Source organism: Odocoileus virginianus, chromosome 6, assembly GCF_023699985.2.
Source record: "Odocoileus virginianus isolate 20LAN1187 ecotype Illinois chromosome 6, Ovbor_1.2, whole genome shotgun sequence".
In the NCBI taxonomy this organism is placed as follows: Eukaryota; Metazoa; Chordata; class Mammalia; order Artiodactyla; family Cervidae; genus Odocoileus; species Odocoileus virginianus.
In genome coordinates this window covers 68,121,341-68,144,462 of record NC_069679.1, presented here as the reverse complement: position 1 = coordinate 68,144,462, position 23,122 = coordinate 68,121,341, and the positions used below count along the sequence as shown (strand labels likewise).

Here is a 23,122-nt window from a genome sequence, read left to right as displayed (position 1 = left end):
TGGATTAGAGTCCTACCCTTATAATTTGCTTAACCTTAATTATCTCTTTAAAGCCTGTCTCCAAATAGTCACTTTGGGAGGTTGGGACGTCAACATATGAATTTGCAAGAGACACAGTTCAGTCCATAACAGTCACTGTGGTTCTTTATCCTCAATGTCCAGCATGCAATAAAAAAGTTATGAAACAGGAAAATGTGGTCAGGGATCAAAAGAAGCCAATCCACAATGTTATCTAGATATTGAACTCAAATAATCAGGAACTTTAAATATTGTAAATGTGATAAAGAAAATAGAAAAGATGGACAAAATTGATAAAAAGATGGAGAATTTCAACAGAGAATTGGAATCTACTTAGAAAAAAAATCATGTAGACATTCTAAAACTGAAAAACATGTCTAAAACTAAGAATTTTTTGGCTGGGTTTAATTGTGAAAGGACAGGTTTGGTGAATCAAAGACAGGTCAATAGAAGACATTTGAACTGAAGGACCATGAGAATGGAGAATGGAAAGAGCTAAACCAGAGTGTAAGAGGCAAGAGGGACATAGATGATCTAACATATCCATATGAAATTGAAGTCCCAGAAGGATAAGAGAAAGTGAAGCAGAAGTAATATATGAAGAAATAATAGCTGAAAGTTTCCAGCACAAATGAAATATGCCAATTTTCAGATTAAAAAACTCAGAGTAAACACAACAATGTCGATTCAAACAAGAGAGTAAATACAACACACCTAAGCACATCATAAGTCAAACTGTTGACAGCAAAAGATAATGAGAAAAGGCCTAAAAGCAGCCTGAGAAAACGGACAAATTACCTGTAAATAAACAGCAATAAGATTGATGATCAAACGATGAGAGCCAGACTGTAATAGAATGATACCTCTGAAGTGCTTAAAGAATTAAAACCTTCCAACCTTGAATTCTATACACAAGGAAAATATCTTTCAAAAATATAGGTAAAATAAAAGGCATTTTTAAAAAAGAAATTACAGTTTTTATATAATTACTTAGCAGCACTCATGAATTGATACACCTAAACATTGAGCATCGACCAGTTATTTGCATTACAAAAAGAAAGGCAGCTAGACATTATGAGCGTGCTGATGAGAAACCCTGAATCTGATCAGACCTCAGGGTCCAGCTTTAATCTGCAGGTAGCACAGAGGACGGAGGGGTGTATTGTAGTACTACTACACTGTGAGGGTACAATCCACAAAACCCAGACCGTTAGAAACTGTAGGTGAAATGATCTTATGTTCTTCAACAGATACATTCTGATGATAGAAGAAAGGATGGACAGGGGGTAACCTATTGTATAAAAAATCCAAAAGATATATTAACTAAAACAAAAAACAAGTAAAACTATTTAGGAGGGAATTCCCTGGAGAAATTGAGTGGCAGTTCAGTGGTTAGGGACTGCACGTTTTCACTGCCTAAGGCCCGGGTTTGATTCTTGGTTGAGGAACTAAGATCCCACAAGCTGTGTGGTGTGCCCACTGCCCCCCTCCCCCCACCCCAAATGAAAAGTATTTAGGAATGTATACTAAAATAAATTAAAAATTATTTTAAAAAGCAAGAAAGTGATTAATATAGAAGTCAAGGTAATGGTGTATTTGTGGGGTGTTTTTTTTGTCTGTGCTGGGTCTTTGCTGAGTGTGGGCTTTTTCTAGTTACGGCAAGTGGGGGCTACTCTTCATTGAGGTGGGCAAGCTTTTCATTCTGGTGGCTTCTCTTGCTATGGAGCCTGAGCTCTAGGGCGTGTAGGCTTCAGTAGTTGCGGTGCCCCAACTTAGTTGCTCTGCGGCATATGGGATCAAACCCATGTCCCCTGCATTGGCAGGTGGATTCTTAACTACTAGACCACCCAGGAAGTCCCAGGATAATGATTTCTTTAGGGAAGGGAAGAGGTTGTAATAGGAATGAGGCACATAGAGGCCTCTGAATGGCCAAGAAAAATTCCATTTCTTGACCCGGGTGTTGGTTATATAGGTGTTCATCTTACAAAATTTCATGAAGCTATACTTTTTAAAATTTTATTTAATTTATGGTTTTCCTTTATTTACTTTTGGCTGTGCTGGGTCTTGGTTGCTGTGTGGACTTTTCTCTATTTGCAGCGAGCGGGAGGGGCTACTCTCTAGTTGTGGTGCAAAGGCTTCTCATTATGTGACTTCTCTTGTTGCAGAGCATGGGACCCTAGGCACGGGGGCTTCAGTAGTTGCAACTCCTGGGCTCTAGAGCACGGGCTCAATAGTTGTGGCGCGTGAGCTTGGTTGCCCAGTGGCATGTGGGATCTTCCCAGACCAGACCAGGGGTCAAACCTGTGTCTCCTGCACTGGCGGGTGGGTTCTTTACCACTGAGCCACCAGGGAAGCCCTAACTTATACTTTTTATGCTATTTTCAGTATCCTTTTTTTATTCCCTGATGAAAAGAAATAAAAATTAGTAAATAAACATTTGTCAAAATCACAATAGAAATAAAATTTTATTAAATGAATAAAACTGAAAACATGATATCCCAGCAGAGGCATTTACGTGCTGGAGTTTATTTAGCACAAATCAGTGGTCTATAGAATTTTCTGCTCACATACCCATCCCCACAATGATTTTTTTGAGTTATAACTTATCATATATTCAAGTGCACTTTTACTGAGGAGTTTTAACCGGAACCCTCTGCTAGGTTCCCCACCGTGACGCCATGCTTGTTGCCCCAGGGCAGCTCCAGTGATCAGAAGTTTCTTCTATGTAATTTCTCTATTTTTAACTGTTGGCCATTTGTAATTTTAAGAAACATTTAGCAAGGTTCAGTGAGCCAGACATAACATATAAGGGCTTGAAGTGGCCTTGAGTTTTAGCTTTGAATGCTTAGATGATGGAAAGTCTGTCAGGAAATTCCTAATCTAATCTACTGCCTCTTTGACTTAACAGATCTGGAATGGGGCTGAGTTGCTGTCTCTGTTCATGCCATTTCAAAGTAAGATACTGAGGCAGGCTATGTGGGGAAGTTGGCTTGCTGTTGTATGCCTTAATGGCATAATCAGATGACACGCAGTCGACATTTTTTATTGAATGCCTGCCGTGTGCTTCTCAGTGCATGCCAAATGCTGAGAGAACTAGATGGAGAGCAGGGCTAAGTGTGAGCCAAGAGCAAGGGCATCTTTTTCTTCTCCACGCTTCTGTTCAGAAAGACTGACAAACACTGAGGAGATGTTTTTGCTACACAAACGCCAAAGAGATGAAATTTATTTATTATATAAACAGAATTTAGTATTATTATATAAAAAGAATTAGCCAATTGGCTAAGTAATTCACACAGGGCTTCCTAGTAGGTTGAGGAAATAATTTCAAGATGTAAGACCTAATACTCAGGGTAAAACTTCTTACCTGGAAGATTAGACTCAATTTTTTCTCTTGATTTCAAATAACAATTCGTTTCTAAAAACCCATTTAAAAATCAGAGGAAGGAATAGAACTGGGAATTTCACTGTCGCAAAGAAAAAAAAAAACGATGAGAATTTTACACCTCTGAAGTACGTAGGAAGAGCATCTATTTTTATGTGACAGTTCTGAAGATAAACAGACTGACAGTTATGTATAGAGTCAGCATGGTATATAGGAAGGAGCATTAGGCTTAAAATCATGCTAAATTCAAGTCCAGTACTTCCAATAACTGATTGAGTCTAGGCAGGTTATGTAACAGCACTTGTGGGTCTGAGTTTCTTCTGTAAAATTGCTACCGCCACCCCTCACCCTACCATCTCATATCATGGAATGATTTAACAGTCTTGGAGGCTTTCTAAAAACTAGGTGTGTTCAAATGGAAGACATTGTTACTGCTATGGATAAGATCAGTGCTCATAGATCCATAGTTTCCAAAGTATTTGCTCCGTAGTAACTTAGGTAATAGAAGTAATGGAGGATTTGATGACATGTGGTAGAGGTGGGTGTCTCTGGAAAATATTTATATGGCCTTCTCCTTCCCTTTTTCCTAATTCTTGTTGGAAAGGGCTTTAGGGTTTTCACTGATTGAGTTGCTTCCCCTCAGATATGCCTCTACACCAAGGCCGTACTATTTATGGAAAGAAGCACAGTGTAATAGAGTTGGTAGGCCTGGGCTTAAAATTTCTGATGCATTCATCTTCTGTTTGGAGGCTTTGGAAAAATTGTTTAATCTTGCCAAAACTTTCTTCATCTGTAAGATAAGAATATTAACAATGCAAACAATAACAACAGTAATAATAATACCTAGTTTCTTAGGGATATTTTAAGTGTACTCAGTAGCTACTGAGTTGCAATTTATGATAAGTGTTGCTGTTTTTCATTTCAAAAGCTTTCTCCTTTTTAACTTTCCTCTAAAAAACTCCTTAGAGACCAAGACATGGGCCTTATCTGGTACCCTCCTGAATGGTCAGTTCCATTTTTCTTGCATGAAGGTTGCTCTTGACTCATTGGTAGTTTAAGAGAGGAGATTTCTATGACAGATTTTTCCTTGAATGGAGGGGGAAACATACCCCTCTTCACTGCAGCCACTCCCACTGCCAGCAGGCTGAGGAAATAGGCTGGAAAAGCTGTCGGTGCATCTCCATGAGCCTGCATGTGTGTGCATACTCTGTCTCTCCTCTCGTTACTCTCATAGATGCATTTACTCTCAGGGAGTCAGACCTGGGCATCTGCTTTTTCCTCCCAAGTAATTGGTGGAACAACTGTTTTTAATTGTTCACAAGTAGTTGGTTGCAAACACATGTGAAATACAGATGATGAAAGAAGAATTTAGTGTAATTGACTTTTTTGTACAATTAAGCATTGCTGTCTGTGGGGCTCTTTGAGCTTTACTGACAGCACTGACTGTCCCCATCTGGCTTTTCTTAGCTCTTAAGTGGTTACATGATCCCCAGGAAGCAGCCACTGCTCTCTCCGTATTGTCAGTACCCTGATTGTATTTCTCTTTACGGTTGGAAACTTGGAGCCCTGGGAATGTTCACACAGACTTTTTGGAATTACTAAGAGATTGTTTGGACAACTCTTTTAGATATAGTGAGGAAAAGTAGTAGTCTCTTGCCCCTCACAGCCCTTCTTAATTTCTGCTGGTAGAGTCAAGAATGAAATAGATTAATTGCTTGAACAGGTACTTATCAGACCTCATTTTAGTAGATAATAGCTTTAGCCTTCTCCTTCAAGCCTTGTTCCAGAGAAAATAATGAGATTTACTTTAATTTGTTCACTTACTGAGTACCCTTAGATAAAATGTTATGCAAATCCTATGGGTGATTGAAAGGTAAACACTTTCTTGCCCTCCAAGAACTTCTAGTCCAAGAGAGATGAGAAAAGGGTATGTGTATGTGTGTGTGTGTGTGTGTGTGTGTGCATGCTAAATTTTAAAATGGGTTCCAAGGCCTATAAAAAAGATAATTAAGGAGAGCTTGAACAGATTTGGGGAATCAGTCACGTTTTTATGGAATTAGCATTTCAAAGGACCATGAAGGATAAATAGAATCTTAGCTTCTTTATTTCTCTACTCCTGCTGTAGTCAAAAATGCTATAAAAGAAACATTCAAAAATGATAGCAGGAAGATGGAGAGAGACACTTGGATAACCCACATGTTGGATGTTGAAGCCCACTAGTGGAGGTTAGGTTCTTTTCCTGCATTCTTATATTCCAAAGTCTAATACACATGCCTTTTCATTCATTCATCAAATACTTGTTGAAAACTTATCATGTGCTAGATAGACACTGTTTTAAAAACCTAGGATACAGCAGAAGAACCAAAGAGCCCTGCTAGAATGGAGCTTACATTCTGGTGGGGGAAACAGACAATGAACAATAGATACAATAAATCATATAGTATGTGTAAAAGGTTAGAAATGCTTTGGAAAATGAAAAATTAGAACAGAGTGAGGGAGATAGGAAGTAGTATGGGGAAGGGAATCAGGGAAATGTCATTTTAAATAGGATATTCAATATAGCCCTCATTGAAAAGGTCACATCTGAATAAAACCTCATGATGGTGTGGGAGCATTGAGGAAATCCAGGGTAAGAGCATTTCAGGTAGAACCAGCATGAAGGTGTTGAAGTGAGAGTGTGCCTGTTATGTTTGAGAAATGGCACAGAAATCAATGTGCTGAAGCGGAATGAGAGGGGGGAGAAGAATAGGGCTTAGTCATAGAGGTAAGTGGGATATAGGGGTGTCCAGTCATGTAGGCTCTTCCTATAAATGAAGTGGGAGCCATTAGAGAATTTTGAGCAGAAGAGTGACTTCATCTGACTTGTTCTGACAGCATCACTCTGGCTACTGAGTTTTGAGGGTAAATGTTGGGAGTGGGACTGCCAACGATAGAAATGAGGAGAACCAATAGGATTCTCTGATAATACAGGTGAGTAAGTGATGGTGGTTTGAACCAAGGTAATAGGGGTTGGAGTCTACATAGGTTTTGAAAGTAGAGCCATCAGAATTTCTGATTCATTAGATTGAGAGAAAAGGTGAGCAGGTAGAGTTTGAGATGTCTCTAGAGATGTTGAATAAACAGTTTGGATATAGAGGTATGGAGCTGAAGGAAGACCTGGACTAGAGATAACATTTTGAGTTTTGGTATCGTAGGTAGTGTCTGAAGTTTTGGTACGACCTTAGTAGTATCTGAAGCCACAGACTGTATGAGGTCAGCGGTGGGTGAAGTGAGTATAACTAGTTAGAGAAAGGGACCAGAGACTGAGCCTTAAGGCAGTCCAGTTTCAGAAAGCCAGGGAGAAGAGCCAACAAGGAAATCAAGAGGGAGTGACCATCATGTTGAGGTTTGACAGAAAACAACAAAACTCTGTAAAGCAATTATCCTTCAGTAGAAAATTTAAAAGAAAAAAAAAAAAGGAGTGACCAGTGAAGTAGCAGGAAAACCAAAAGAGGATGATCCGAGGAAGACAGTGGAAAAAAACATCACATGAGGAGTCAGCTCTGTTGAATCTTGCCAATAAGTCAAATGAGATGAGTAGGATGAAAACTGAATTAACCATTGGATTCTTTGGTGAAAAACACCAACTCCAAGTCTTATTGCTTAGGGGAGGACTAGGTAATTACAGAGTTTTGAAGTCAGTTGCATCATTCAAATAACCATTGTTACCTGATTTTTCAACTTCTTTCTCTATAAAATAGCACCACTCTTTTATGTCCTTGCTTACCACCTTGCCCCATCAGTGTGTTCTAGAGCTACCAGATGAAGTTCTCCCATGAAATGCTGAAAGCATTTCCTGGACCATAATCTGTGTTTTTTTAACCTGAGTATTAAGTTTTTTAAATACCACTCTTTAACAGTACATGCGTGAGTGCTCAGTTGTGTCCACCTCTTTGTGATCCCCGTGGACTGTAGCTTGCCAGGCTTCTCTGTCCATGGAATTTTCCAGGTAAAAATACTGGAATAGCTTGCTATTTCCTACTCCAGGGAATCTTCCCAACCCAGGGAATGAACCTGCATCTCCTGTGTCTCCTGCATTGGCAGGCAGATTCTATTAACTACTGAGCCACCTGAGAAGCACCACTCAGCCGTGTTCTCCACTAATTTCAATCATTTGTTAAGTCCTTATATGCCCAGCTCTTATTATCCTTGGACGTGTCAACATATAAACCTTGGAAGATCAAAGATGTTTACTCTCTTCATGACGACCCAGTGCTCTATTTTATTTTATTTATTTATTTATTTTTGGCTTTTTTTTTTTATTAAACTGTGTTAGTTTAACTAGTTGATTTAATTTAATTTGTGTTGCTTAGCATTTGATGATTTCTATCCTCAAACTTTTTTTTTTTTCCATTTATTTTTATTAGTTGGAGGCTAATTACTTTACATCATTACAGTAGTTTTTTTTTTTGAAACACAAATCTATCTCCTGCTGTCCTAACTTCTTATCTTCCAACAGACCCTTCCAGTCGTCTAGTCCCTGTTCCTGGTTCCTCACTCTTGCTTTCAGACCCCCCCTTCTTAATCTCTGTGTTGTCCATTGTTTCTCCTTCCCATTCTCACAGAGGTGTTTGTCCTACCCATTAATTAACAGACTATTAGGAAGGAGTGGAAAATCCCAAGACTGTAACAAGAAAATTAATACTGCCATTTTACCCAGTTTGATTCGGAGTTTATTTCAGAACAAAATATTTCTGTGTCCTGTTCTGTAGTCTGTCCCAAGTGCTGCTGAGGGTCACGCCTTAGCACAATAGATAAGTTTCTGTTTAAACCAAAGCATCTAGAAATCCTGACCAGGGTGCTTTCACCTTTTGAATTGAAAACATCCTCATTCTTGGAGGATTTTGTTGAAAATGAATGAAATTGACAAGAAACAGAAGTAACTAAAGTTGGCAAGAAGTGGGAGTGGTGTCCTGACCCTCTTGAGAGGCTTGAGGGGACGAATCTCTGGCTGAGTCTTATGAAAAGAGCACAGTTAAGAAAAGAAGGCAGTGAGCGCATGCAGGCTTAGTCCTTTGTCTTCTCTGTGGGAACATTTGGCCGTGGCATTTTAGAAAGGTCTTTATCAGGGTTCTGAACAAGGTGTTTTTTCTGAGTCCTTTGTGTTTTCTAGAATCCCAAGATAGTGAGTGAATCACTAATGCTGGAATCTTATGAGATGACCCTCTCACTCATTTTCTTTTCTGCAGTCTTACAGTAGAAAGAGACGTAGAACAGATAAGATATAACATTCCCCACCTCCCTAGTATCCCTTCTGAAACAAAGGAAAGATGCGTATATGGAAACTTTGACCTCAACTTAAAAAGAAACTTACAAAATGGTACCAGCATGTTTGGCTGAGCCAGCCAGAGCATATGGTTTAGAGAAGTGACCGTTGGTTTGTACAGAACTTTATAAACAAATGACAGCTCAAGAATGACCAAGGATCTTATTCTTGAGTATGTGCTGTTTTATTTATTGGTACCATTATTAGTAATAGTGTTGTGACTCGGCTCAGTAACCATGGGGTGGAGTTGATCCTTGCCAGGCCTCTTACCCACAGATGAGTGATGACCCTAAAGGGAGATTATGTAGGTTATGTAGTTCTTGTCAAAAATACTCCCTGCCTAAGTTTTTTCAGCTTGATTTTGCTGTTGATAGGCAGGCTCTGGTTAGATAATGGAGGAGAGGAGAACCCAAGTTCTTACTGGTATTGGCGTCTTGACATTAGTCATTTGAGACTCAAGGAATCTATCTGATTTATACACATCTCCAGAACTGATAAAAATTTTCTTCTCTAAACTCATTCTATGTAAATCATACAAGTAGCAGCTGTTTTCAATCACTTGAAACCTAAAAACTGGAGAGGGACTATAGAGAACCTCTCTGAAGCCTATTCATTGCTGTGATTCTGTGTATAGCCTGGATTACTTTATGCAGATGGCAGCAGTAATTCTTTCTGAACCTGTTTTCACCTTCAGTCTCTTGGCTTTATTGACTTCCTCCTCTTTTTCAGGTTTCTTGGGTACACCTTTGGGTAGGAAGGAGAAACTGTCTTGTATTAAAATACTGCCAAGAAGAGAAACCAAACGCGGTCACAGCATGTGAAAGAGCAGTAGAAACAGATTTTCCATGGTCTGAATTTTTCAAGCACTGATACCCTTCAATTATTCTTTAGATCTGAAAGTTAGTGTAATTGTATTCTAAGTCATCTTTGACAGAAAGATTGGTTTAGTTAATAAACCTTGGTTCTGTGGTAGCTGTTTCTTTAAGACATGAGACCTTCTGTCTGTCCTCCTTTGGTGGTACTTATTCTAGAATTGCGCTCTCCTGAAACACTGTCCATTCAACAGTGGTTACCTGCTTTAGTTACAGCAAGTGCCTGCTTTAGTTCAGGCGTTGCACTCCAGGTTCTAGGTGTGCACGAGATCCAGTTCTACTTCATAGACTATTTGGTGTTAGCAGTGGGATGAAATGTCCTGTGCTGATACTATAGGCCTTGAACTCAGGATACCATTGGATAGAATCTTCTCCTTACCCCCTTTTGCATGTGCTTGGTTGTTCAGTCATGTCCAACTCTTTGCAACCCCATGGACTGTAGCCCATCAGGCTCCTCTGGTCCATGGGACTTTCCAGGCAAGAATACGTGAGTGGGTTACCGTTTTCTCCTCCAGGGGATCTTCCCAACCCAGGGATTGAACCTGCCTCTTTCAGTCTCCTGCGTGGGCAGGTGGATTGTTTACCCCTAGCGCCACCTGGGAAGCACCCCACCCCCTATTAAATTTAGGACTTAAAATTAAAACCAACTTATATGATGACTGCCAGAAGGATTTAGAAATTGATTATGACCTTCTGACTCTATCCCTATTCAAACCTTTTCATCTCTTAAAGGCCACTGATACAATGGAAAGGATATTGGGCATTAAAACCAGACAGACTCTGGTTCAAATTCTGGCTCTGCCAAGCTAGGTGGAAGAAGTCACTGAAATTCTCTGAGTCACTTAAATTCCTTTTCTTAGAAGCAGAAGGATTAAACGAGATTGGTACTAGGTTCAAGCATAAGTTTCTTTGCTAGTGACCACCTCAGTGGAGGTACGGATAGGAGTGGGCTGTTGAAATGCAGGATTGAGAAGAGATCCATGAGCCGGATGGCTGCTTGTTGAATCAACCATTTATAGAAAAGAGACAGACCCAAAGGAACTCTTTGGGGGTGTACTGAGACAACTGTTTTAGATTCCCATGTACCCCTCTTAGTTCTCTCAAGTTTCTTTTTGTTCTGACTAGGCTCAGGTTACCTTCCCCTCTTCCCTCTCCACCTTATGAACCTACTGCACTCAGGATGCCTAGGTGTTGCCATCACGGCAGCCTACCTTGATGCTTAAACTTTTCCTGACTCTCTTGTCTCCATAAAAACACACCTATGTCCTAGTTACTTTCTTCTCTTTTATGGTTTATTAGCAAACGTGATGATGTTCGGCTGAAATACAAATAGCTGTAAGTGTATTGTCCATCCTGAGTTATTCTAATATGTCAGACATGGGGCGAAATTTAGGGAAAGGACATTTTTGTCACTCGGCAAGTGGAGTAAGCACTTGGTGCTAGCCAAGTTGACACCACTCAGAAGCAAATCAGTACAGTCTCCAACCTCTTGCTGTTGTTAAAAAAAAAAAAAGATACGTTATATACATGTCAGTAGAGAGGAATATCTCATGAGGCAGGAGAGGTAAAAGAGGAATTGTGTCAGGAGGCCAAAAGCAGAAGACATCTTCTGCAGAACCAGATTATCCCTGGAAAAGGGATATTGTGCTAGCCATTTTCCCTGCAGATAGTGAGATGAGAAATGTTTGGCGTGAATGTTTGAACTGAGTGAAGTTGGCCCTGGGATGGCGCACGAGGAGCTGAGGTGGTGCTCATGGTACTTTGTGCCCCAGCGATGCCATGCTCCTTGACAGGGTCTGCGAAGGCTCTCCCCACTGAAATATATGAGCACTCATTTGTCTGTATCTGTGTGCATCACATGTTGCCAGTTGACCAGGAGCACATGTCAGTCTGTGTGTACTGAGCTGTTGATGGCTGCTTTAGTGACCTTTTTCAAGACATGGGTGCATGTGTCCTGTGGGAGTGTGATGCCCTTACCAGTGAAGTTGAACCTTTAAGATTATCCCATGTTCATAAATGATGACATTTTCATCTGTGTTACAAGTTCTAGGCGTCTGGTATTTTTCTCATCATTGAAAAGGAAAGCCTACAGGGTGGTCCATAAGATACTGCTTTCTATCAGTGGCCTCCATACATGATGTCTTCAAGGCCCACCTTCTGTAATTTTCCATACGTGGACTCTGCTTATTATGAAGGTGACCCGTATCTCCTTACTTTATCCTTAGTTCTCCCTATCAGAGTGAAGAAAGAATTTTCTCCATTATTTTCCCAGAGATTTTTTTTTATGTTTTGTTTGCTACTTTCATCATAGAAACTGAGGGCAACTGGATCAGTGATGTTTTGGGTACACTTAAGTAATTATATGCTTCTGGTTCTGCACGTCCCTGGCTTAGCTGCCTAACTGTTCCCAAGCAGATCAGTCTCATTTTGCTTATGACTGGCCTTTTCTAAGGTAACACTGGGATTCTATCCTAGGGATCAAAAACTTGAGAAATGTTTTAAGTGGCTGTAGCTTCATTGACAATGGAATTGCAGTGGGTGGGTGTGGGCAATGCTTAAAGGCTAAATAAAGGCTCTGGGTAAGAGCACATATGCTGAGAGATATTTCATCTTCCTTCTTTCCATAGCAACTTTATCTGTAAGATGAAGCATTCTGCTGGTGGTACAATCAGCTCTGGTTGAGAACTGTTCGTTTGCCGTTACTGGAGCCTGTTGACCTCCACCTGCTGCATCATTGATTTTGTTTCCTTCTGTCTTCCCAGGTGGCATTGGCAGGGTGGTCAACGGAGCCTTCATGGTGCTGAAAGGGCATCGGTCTATTGTTAACCAGGTCCGCTTTAACCCCCACACCTACATGATCTGCTCTTCTGGTGTTGAAAAGATTATCAAGGTGAGGCACCTTCCCCTTTTGTCCTTTGAGAGAAATTACTGCAAGTTCATAAATGGAAAAAAATAAAACAATGTATGTAGCACGTCATAGCTAAACATACTAAAGGTCTATCAGAATTCTCAATTATTTTGACATATTACAAAATATGGAAAAATTGATGTTATAAATAGAGTGGTTTTTAAACCTTCCTTTCAGGAGGGACTCTTTTCTTAAAAATTAGTCATGAGGCTTTGAAACCAGATACTACCTGTATGCTGCTGCATTTCCAGTGGCATTTGATCTGGAGTCTGATGAATTCTGCTTTCCAAACCCCATCTGGAGAAAGCTACCATCCCCTCAGTTACTGGGTATGCACTTTGCATTAATTGCTGTCCTCATATGGCACAGATATAACAAGTGACTGCCAGAACCATAGCTAACTTGTCTCAGGACATATCAAAAGCCACTTCATGTGGTTGTGATTGAGGATGAACACTTGCATCAACTGCACATTGACTGAATGAACATAACCCTGCCAAGGGATATTTTTAGAACTTGTAAATGAGAGACCCAGCCTGGCCTGTGTCCACGGAAGGATGGCCCACTGCCCATCACTCACATTCCAGTGGACTGCTAGTAACCCTTCTCCACAGCTGAGAAAATGAGGGCTCAAGGCAAATGATGAATTCCTGAGGACCCTGTGATAACTTGACTTTTAAATAAGGATAGGTGATCTCTCCTCCCTCTTCCCCCCAGCAAAACATAAAACTCCTCACTTTCCATTGAAAACTTGAGGGAGATTTCAGGGGAAATGTGAAGATTGATTTGTAACAAATGGATAGTTTTCATTTTCTTTTGTTCTTTTTAAAAAAACTATCCAACTTATGTCTGAGGCAGAGGAAACTATCAGAAATGTAATGTTGGAGTATCGGTCAGTATTTTTATTTGTTGTTATTCCAACTCCCTTTATTTAGGTTTTGTTGGTCCTGTTGATCAGGGCTGACTTTCATGATTGCATACATTTATTTACTCATAAATAAACAGGGCTAGACCCAGACATAGATTGTTTTTATTGACTTTTTCTTTTTGCAAAGGATGAGATGTAAATTATAAATTTACTGTTTGGGGTTAATTATATAGCTAGTAGTGGAAAGGCTAGGACAGGGCCCTGTTCTTTGTTCTTCTCAATGTCTGGCCACCCTTCCCATGCTAGTGGGAAGGCAGCAGGTGGCCTGGTGCTCCTGCCGTATTTGTTCAACTCAGCAGTCCTTCACTTGGGTGATCATTGAATCGCCCTGTCCCTTGCATTGCATTCCCTTTTCCTTTAGCCTGTGACTCACAGGTTGGCACAGTAGCATGTCCTCCGTAGTCCTGTTGACATCATTCTCTTTCTCAGGGAGCTCTGCTTGAGCATCTCCTTTAGAAGAGAGATTCCTGCTTGGCTGACACCCTAGGATGCTTCTGTGCTAAGTCTCCCCAATCATTGTTTAGTCAGTTGGAGTCCTTACCCGAGAGGTCAGAGGTTGGAGACTAGCCAAGTTCTTAAATGAGAAAATATCTTCTCTGTGAAAATATTCCAACTAAACTGTAGAACTCATTGCTTCCAGGTTCCAGTGGGGTCTGAATCCTGCCCCACCAGGAGGCATGTTCAGCCACTGGAAACCTCAAGTCAGTGCAGTTAGTACCCTTGGGCAGCTCTTCGAGTCTGTCTCCTTTCTTTCAAGTGAATGACACCTAGGAGTGCCTTACAGGTTACCTGTGCCTAACAGTTTCTGTTTTAATAAAAGTCACTTTCAGGTATTTATCTGGCAGTCTAGTGGTTAAGATTTTACCTTCCAATGCAGAGAGGGCTGGTCTGGTGCCTGGTCAGGTAACTAAGATCCCACTTGCCTCATGGCAAAAACACTAAAATATAAAACAAGCAGTACTGTAACAAATTCAATAAAGACTTTAAAAATGGTCCACCTTTAAAAAAAAAAAAAACTTGAAAAAAAATCTCTTTCTTTCTTGTATTTTTGGTGAGAGGGTCAGTGGCTCAAAAAGCATCGTTCCACCATACTTTAATCCGGCCAGCCTCTCTCTCCACCTGTCTCTGTTTGCTCCACCTTCTCCCTGACTTGTCCTTTACTGATACCTTACTAGCCTGGAGGAAAGGAGTCAGGGCCAGCCTCTTCTCACCCACAACAGATCTTATATCCCTTTGAATGCCCACACTTAGCAAAAAATGGGGTTATTTTGTAGTTAAACATAAGAGAGAGAAAGATGGAACAATTACTGACTTTTTTTCCCCTCAAAGACCAATATTTGTCTATTTACCCAGTTTTTGTGAACCATACATACTGTGTGTGATTTGTGCCAGGCCCTGTGAGGAATGCAAAGATAGGTAATGCAGGTCCCCATAGGAATTGATAACCCAGTAAGAGAGAAAAGAAGTTAACAAAAAATGCAAAGTACATAAGAGATAGAAACATTGTTGTGTGGGGAGACAGAGATTTTTTTGCCCCATCTGGGGTAATCTCAGTACCCTTGAACTATCTCAAGTAATACTTGAACTAGATTTTGAAGGAAAAAGTCTGCAAAAGAAAAGAAAGGAATAAGATGGGAAGGCCATTTTAAAGAGAGAGATTGGATGTTTAGTTATTTTACTGAATCAATAAATATTTATTGACCACCTACTACACTCCAGGCAGTATGCTCATGAGTAAATGCTCACAAGCAGCAAAGTGTAGGACCTGTTTAGGAAATGATCATTTGGCCAAAATGAAGAACACAGAAAGGGGAGGGCTTGGATGTAAGACTGGGAAAGTGTAGGCCACAGGTGGGCCCAGGGAGTCTTGGAATCCAGATTAGAGAGTGTGAAGTACCCCTGAATAACAACTTAAGTCTCTGTCTGTGTCGTTTTTCTTGGTAGGTAGCCAAATGTCTGAATTTAGTATAATAGTGCAGAGAGAGAAAAGGGTTTAGAGTTGCTATATCAAGCATGTCACAGTCACCTGTGTGGGTCAGAACACTTATTACTGAAATTTCGTTCCATTTCGATGATGTTTTAATAAGAATTGAACTGCATCTGTTTGCTTAACAGCCTCTTGAGCTAAACTTGTCACTGTCACTGGGCTTCAAGAGAAAGCTGTACGCCCCTCCTCCTTTTCTCATGAACCTTGTCCCACGAAGAGGGATATCTAGCCACAGTTCACATGCAACAGGAAGCTGTGTTTTCATTGCTTCACTTCTGAGTTGTTGACTTTCATGTATTAAAAAGATAATTTCACAAATGTTTGAAATTGATGTTTTAAGGATAAGGATTAACATAATTGGGATGGTCAGTGCCTCTGGTGTTCAAAAGTCTGTTTGAGGATGAGTCTAAAATCTCTAGTTGAGGTATTCGTTTGCCAAAGGAAGGAGGAAGCACTATAGTTATTGGTACTTTGGTATATGTTACATCATTTCATCCTTCTCATGTCTACAACTGAGGAAAGAGGCTTCAAGGGTAAAGTCATTTGCTCTGGGCCATGTAAGTGGCCCAGGTTCCTACCTGTTCTGCCTCTCCCACAGCTCTGCTTTAGGTCCCTTGAGGACTGGAGACTGGCCATCTGGGATGGATCTTTTGTTTTGCTCTGAATCTTTGGGTTGCATGAGACCCATCTAATTTCACTGTTTAGATGGGGAGCTGAGCAAACTAGAGCTGTGTGGGAACCCGCACTCAAGCCTCTTGCCTTCTGATCCAGCATTTTGTTCCATTACTCCAGGCTTCAGGAATGAAAGTCTACCTCAGCTTAATACATTCCAGAGCGCATATAAATGCCAACTTGCAGTATTATGATTTTCATTCCTGAAGTGAAGATGTAGGGGGCTGGGTAATAGACTAAAACCCAGGCTTGTTGGATACTTGAGCCAGCAAGCATCTCACCATGAATGTTTTGTTCTTCTGTTAAATTCTGAGTTTCTGGGAAGTACATAAGGATTTATCTTCATATTATATAACATGGCTAGTAACATTTTCCATTTTTAACTGGGGGAGTGAGATTTAGACCAGCGTATAGACTATGACTCCAAAACATCCTAAGGGCTTTGCTTGTTAAACCTTTCAGTTTTTTCCTAAGCCACCAAACTTTTATTCCCAGAGATATCTGTTTGCAGAGACTGTCATTTATAGCTTGAGCCTGTTGCTAAAGACCACATCTAAATGTTTCCCAAACATTGAATCTCACAAAGAATTTGAGAATTGTTTCAAAGCCTTTATTTTTTGCAACTTATTTTATGCTAACTATTAATATATTCCAGTGTTTCTTAAAAGTTGGTCCCTCCACTTTCTCAACTCTTCGAATGCTTATTAAAAAGTACAGAGCCCTAGTAACCTCCCCATGACTTACTGAATCAGAATCTCTTAGGGTGGGGCTCAGGAGTCAGCGTTTTAATTATTCTTCAGGTAATTCACGTTCACATCAAAGTTTGAGAATCACTGCCTTAACACTCACCTGGGTGAGATTGTGAAGCTGGGGGTGGGAGTACATCTGAGGAGTTGTGGGCAGGGGACAAAGTTGAAGGAGGAATGAATCTGAATTGGGAATTGGTGAAGAGACCTAGTTTAGAAGGTTTCTTCAGCCCGTCTTGAACTTGGGATCCTCCTGAGAGATGCTGCCTCCTGGGAGATCAAAATAAAGCATGGAGGGAGCAGGCCTCAGGAGCATGCTCACAGGAAGGCAAATTTGCCCTTCGATAACTTTGGGGAAGCAAAGCCATTGGCTTGATAGAGGACAGGGAACGAGAAGCCACTACTTTCTGGGTTGGGTGCCATCTAAAGATAGACACCAGCCTGTTAAAGCAAGAAAATCACCTGGAATTTCATCTGAGTTGCCATAACTACCAGCTGATATAACCGAGCTTCTCTGTGCTGCTCAGGACGAGTCTGGCAGAGTCAGGTGAAGCTAATCGTTCTCATCTGCAGTGACAGCTTAATTACCTTGAACTCTACTTTTGCATAACTTAATTCAGCGCGTAAAGCTGGGCTTCTGCATTCAGACAGACTTTAGTTTGAATCCTAGTTCTGCTACTTTTTGGCTATGAGTACATATGTCTGACTGTGGAGTGGAGGGGTATTAAGAGATGGGTCTGTGGGCTTGGAGGGTGAGTCCTGCCTATTCCAATAGCTAACAGAATGGTTGGGGAGCAAGCCAGCAGATCCCTGGTTAAGAGAACCCAGTTTCCTGGGTAACTGATGCCTGCATGTCCAAGAGGGAACTGCAGTGTAGGCAGTTGGCTATTCTTACCAAGCTCCAGTAAGCAATTCCCATTAGTTAAAAATAGAAATGTTGCATTTGGGGAGAAGTAGTTATAGGCTGAAATATTAACTGTTGCAGAGGACTGACTGCTGGGTCTGTTTTCACTTTAGAAAAGTGGTACCTCTCCAATCTTCTGAGAGTTTTGAACACATTGGCCAATCTTCAAGTCATCCTTTGTCCTCTGAGATTATGAAGGGGGTTATTGGATTTCCAGGCTACTGGTAGAGGAAGCTAAAGGGGAGGCGGGCAGTGGGAGTCATGGTATGTGTTTATCCTGGGCGTAACATTGGTTAGCAAGTCCCAGCTAAATGACAGGGAGAGTCTGGGGAAGCTCTTTATCGCCAACAGCTTTAGAATACATTCCAACCAGGCTTCCTTGGTTTTGTTTTCACCTTCTGTGCAGATCTGGAGCCCGTACAAGCAGCCAGGATGTACCGGAGATCTGGATGGTCGGATTGAGGATGATTCTCGCTGTCTCTATACCCACGAAGAGTACATCAGCCTTGTGCTGAACAGTGGGAGTGGCCTGTCTCACGACTACGCCAACCAGTCTGTGCAGGAAGACCCTCGGATGATGGCCTTCTTTGACTCCCTGGTGCGTCGCGAGATCGAGGGCTGGAGCTCTGACTCGGACAGTGATCTCAGCGAGAGCACCATCCTCCAGCTGCACGCAGGGGTCAGTGAGCGCTCGGGCTACACCGACTCCGAGTCCTCGGCCTCGCTGCCCCGCTCCCCCCCGCCCACAGTGGATGAGTCTGCCGACAGCGCCTTCCACCTGGGGCCCCTGCGGGTCACTGCCACAAACGTGGTGGCGTCCACCCCACCGCTGCCCTCATGCGAGGATGCCACGTCTCGCCAGCAGCGCCTGTCTGCCCTGCGGCGCTACCAGGACAAACGCCTCCTGGCCCTTTCCAACGAGTCTGACTCTGAAGAGAATGCCTGTGAGGTGGAACTGGACACAGACCTCTTCCCCCGGCCACGGTCTCCCAGCCCCGAAGACGAGTCCAGCAGCTCCAGCAGCTCCAGCAGCTCCGAGGACGAGGAGGAGCTGAATGAACGGCGCGCATCCACCCGGCAGCGGAACGCCATGCGGCGCCGCCAGAAGATGCCTCGAGAAGAGAGGCCCAGCGCCCCACCCAAGCCCACCGACACCTACATCGGCGAAGACAACTATGATTACCCCCAGATCAAAGTAGATGACCTCTCTTCCTCCCCCACTTCCTCCCCTGAGCGGAGCGCGTCCACTCTAGAGATTCAGCCAAGCCGAGCATCGCCAACTTCCGACATAGAGTCAGTTGAGCGGAAGATTTATAAAGCTTACAAGTGGCTCCGCTACTCCTACATCTCCTACTCAAACAACAAAGATGGAGAGAGCTCGCTCGTGTCTGGGGAGGCCGATGAAGGGAGGGCGGGAACCAGCCACAAGGACAACCCAGCCCCTTCTTCCAGCAAGGAAGCCTGTCTAAACGCGGCCATGGCCCAGAGGACCCAGGACCTGCCGACGGAAGGCCGCAGCAAGGACGCTTTTAAAGAAGGGACTTCTGCCATAAGCCCCAGCCATGGCCCAGGCCCTGAGCCCAGTGGCCACCCTTGGGCAGAGGCACCTGAGGATGCCTCTCAGGACTCCAACAATGGTGGCACTGTAGAACACACTTTTGAAACCAAGAAGCTCAATGGAAAGGCCCTAAGCAAGGCCCTGAGCAGCCGGGCCGAGGAGCCACCCTCCCCTCCTGTCCCCAAGGCGTCTGGCTCCACTCTGAGCAGCGGGTCTGGCAACTGTCTCAGGACCCAGTCTGATGACAGTGAGGAGAGGAGCCTCGAAACCATCTGTGCCAACCACAACAATGGGCGCTTGCACCCCCGCCCCCCGCACCCCCACAGCAATGGGCAGAACTTTGCGGAGCTGGAGGCACTGGCCTGCTCTTCCCCAGGATGTGTGGACACTGACCACGATAACTTGTCCCTGACAGGGATACTCCTACACAAAGATTGTTGTGGGTCTGAAATGGCCTGTGAGTCCCCCAGTGCTGGAACGAGAGAGGACCCCACTGATCTCCCAGACACAGACAGCAGCAGGGCTGTTCATGGCCATAGTGGCCTCAAGAGGCACCGAATCGAATTGGAAGACACAGATTCAGAGAATTCCTCCTCAGAGAAGAAATTAAAAACATGATAAATACGAAGGGAAAACCAAAAGCTATGAAAAGTAGCTTTACAAAAATTTTAAATCCTGTTTAGTGAACACAGAGGAAAGGAAAAATAGTATTAAAGGCACGTAAAACCAGGGCCTGAAATTTTGTGTCTGATGCTGCTCCCTTCTCTTCAACAATGGGTCTGATGTTTAGCTGGCCATTGGTCGTGCTGCGTTAAGAAAGGGAAAAAAATGCAAGTGAGTCCTTTCTAGCAAGATTGAGCATAGTGTACCTGTGCAGATTCTGTTACAGTAAATCCTTGTTGAGATGTTTGACTTGTTCTCATGTGTGTGCACTGGCACGCGTGAGCTCACTGTCTCAGACTTTTCTTTCCATTCTCCATCAGAAAGGCTCTATGGATCTGTGTTTTTTGCCATCTCACCTCGTTTACATGCCATAGGTGTTCTGGTTTTAATGTTGAGTGCCTGCTAAATCAGATTGTGTTGCCAGTGAGTAGTGGATTTACGCTAAAAGAATGGAGACGAGTGGAAACAGGCCTTCAGCCCACTGGCTGTGCTGGAAAGGAAAGCATGGTTCCTTTCTTAAAGAAATCTTCCATGTTTTCTCAGTAGCACTTCTTCACTGAGCATTAAAGTAGGTGTACTACAAGTGGAGCGTTTTTCATGCTAATGAGAGGTTAGCACTTAAGATCAGATTTGAGAGAACATAGATCCCTGATAAAGTTCACTGGTTGCAAATTGAGCAATGGTGCAACACCATACTGTAGGGGGGCCGTAAAATATAACTAGTTGTGGGTAACACTTTAACAAGTTAGGTGCTAGTTCCTAAGAGGCACTCAGAAGGCCAGCAGGCACTTTCTTGGCCCCACGTGGTGGCATCTCGGCCTATGGAAAGAAGGGGAGAGACAGCTCTCAAGAGCTTTCTGCTCAGACTACTAAAGTGGATGTTATAGGTGTGTTAATGAAGAAGTGTCGGGAAGAGCAGAGTGTGGTACTGCATTCATTTAATTTAACCCGAAATGATCAATCAGAATTGGTGGGCCTGGCATCTTCCCTCCGGCCTGCAGTCCACAGAGGCTGTGGTGTTGTGACTGGATCTTGCAGAGTAGGCATCTCAGAGTAACAGATTCTTATTGAGTAGGTCTCTCAGGAGGCAGAGAGTGTGGAGAGAGGGGTCAGTGGCTTCTAGAGGAGACTCTGTTCATGAAGGTAGATAAAGATTGAGAGAGGAAAAGACAAGGATCTTTTCAGCATTGCGTGGTAGTTACAGTCACTTGGTTATTAATGAAGGCTTGTACGAGACAGGGAAACCTAGAATGACAGATAGCTTGTTGGCATGAATGTCATGAAAGGGCAGGAGAATGCTGGGAAGAAATGAGGGGGAGAGAACACTACAGCTTTCTTGAGCACAAAGGTGCTGGACAACTAGGAGCCCAGTGCCATTGGCCTAGAAAGGTCCTAGCTTGTGACTGGTGTGACCTCACGAATCCAGCATTCTTTTTAGGAATGGACATGTCCTACTGGAACTGGGACCAAGGGGAGGGAGCCTGTGGAGGATGAAGACGTGGACGAATTTAGTGACCAGGGGAAGGGGGGTTATTTATAAAGGAAGGTGGTTGATTTAAGCTGGAAGGAGGGTTCATCTTGCTAAGCTTTGTGAAAAGAAAGACGTGCCTGGTGTGTGTGCCGTGACTTGGGTGTGAAAACACTGTTTGAGGAGGAGGAGACAAAGGAGTGTGAGTAGCAGTGGAGATGCTTACAACTGAACAACTGTAATCTCACCGGGGAGTGGGTCAGTGATTCTGTAACCAGTAGAATTACTTTAATCTGTAATCAGAACGGTTCTATGATTTGTCTTTAACTATACACAGATACTTGTAAATTCTGGTTTTATAAGCCCAAGTCATTTTACATTTGCTTTTCCAAAATTTATTATTAAATTGGAATTTTTTAATCCTTTATATACAAAAAAAAAAAAGATATAATCACTCAGTGTGTGTTTCTCTTCCCCTTCCTAGTCAGCATGCCCAATCTTTTTGTTTCATATTACTGCATCTAGTCAGTAGCTGGCCACTTCTGACTTCTCTAAGGACAATCCACATATCTTCCTGGAGAAAAAGAAGTAGGTAAAGTTCTCTTGAGAACTAGCCCGTTGGTAGTTACTGTTCCCAAATGCAGAACTTGATCTTTTCATGTTAAGAGCCTTTATCTCATTTGGATACTCAGAAGAGAAGTCAAAGTTCATTCTGGTTCAACTTTAGAGTCCAATAAAAGATGTTTTTAGCAAGGATGCCTTCCATCCTTGGGAGACACCCCAGATTCTGCTTCCCAGGAGCTCGGCCCCACAGTGTACCCACAGAAGCAAGCTGAGAAATGAGTGTCTCTGTAGCCATTCCACTCTGATCCCCAGAGATCTCTTGTCTGCGATCATGGTCCTGCCAACCTGGCAGGAACTCCCACTTCTGGGGTCCCTTTGCCTAAACTTGTAGGGTTGAGGCCCCAACTTTGGAGGCACATTTAATCCCCAGATTCTTCTGTGATAGCTATTTTTACTAACAGGGCAGATGGCACTTGATTAAGTTTGAACTATTCAAAGGTGCCTCTTATGGGTTTTTTTCTGCATCCTGTACATAAAGTTTTAAGTGGCTGGTCCAGATTTATAAAATTGGTTCCCTCCACTTTATTTTCCACCTGGTTTTGTAAGTGATTCCCATGTCTCTCTGACAACAGGTAAATGAGTTAAATGAGTAGTGGGCTTGGGGCAAAAGAAGGTTGCAACTGTGCTTGGTCTACTGAGCCCGGAGTCCTTGTTTGTCAAGGTGCCTTCCTCTGCTGAAGCCTTACCTCCTCACAAGCCCTGCCTCTCTCCCAGCAACGCTAGCTCTTCTCTTATGTATATGCAAATAAACCTATTATTCACTTCTCATGGCTTCCTCTTCTCTTCCAGGGAAGACTTGGTTGCTTAGACACCCCTCCTCCTTTCTTTCTTTCCTGTTTCAATTCCTGCCTAACTGGAAACTTGATTCAAAGCCACCCTGAACACTAGAAGAAAAGCTGTGGTACACTGCCTCGATGCCAGTGGTCAAGGTCATTTCTAGGTATTGGGACAAAGGTCACATTAGGACCACAAAATTTAGAGTTGGAGGAAGTATCTACTTGATCTCCTTTCCCAGGCTTAGATGGACTCAGGATACTGAAATCCTGGAATTGACCCTTTTATTAGTCGGAACTGAGGGAAAGATGCA

General features: G+C 42.6%; 1 protein-coding gene across 3 annotated transcripts in view; it reads left to right on the top strand.

Annotated features, from left to right (window-relative positions):
- DCAF5 (DDB1 and CUL4 associated factor 5) overlaps window positions 1–22,801 on the top strand; it is a 92,537-nt gene extending 69,736 nt beyond the window's left edge. For all 3 annotated transcript variants that reach the window (XM_020889756.2, XM_020889755.2, XM_020889757.2), the window contains exons 8-9: window positions 12,340–12,467; window positions 18,129–22,801. In XM_020889756.2, coding sequence (XP_020745415.1) covers window positions 12,340–12,467; window positions 18,129–19,898 — 1,898 coding nt within the window. In that variant the 3' untranslated portion in view covers window positions 19,899–22,801. The remainder of the gene's footprint in view (window positions 1–12,339; window positions 12,468–18,128) is intronic.
- The last annotated feature ends 321 nt before the right edge of the window (window positions 22,802–23,122 follow it).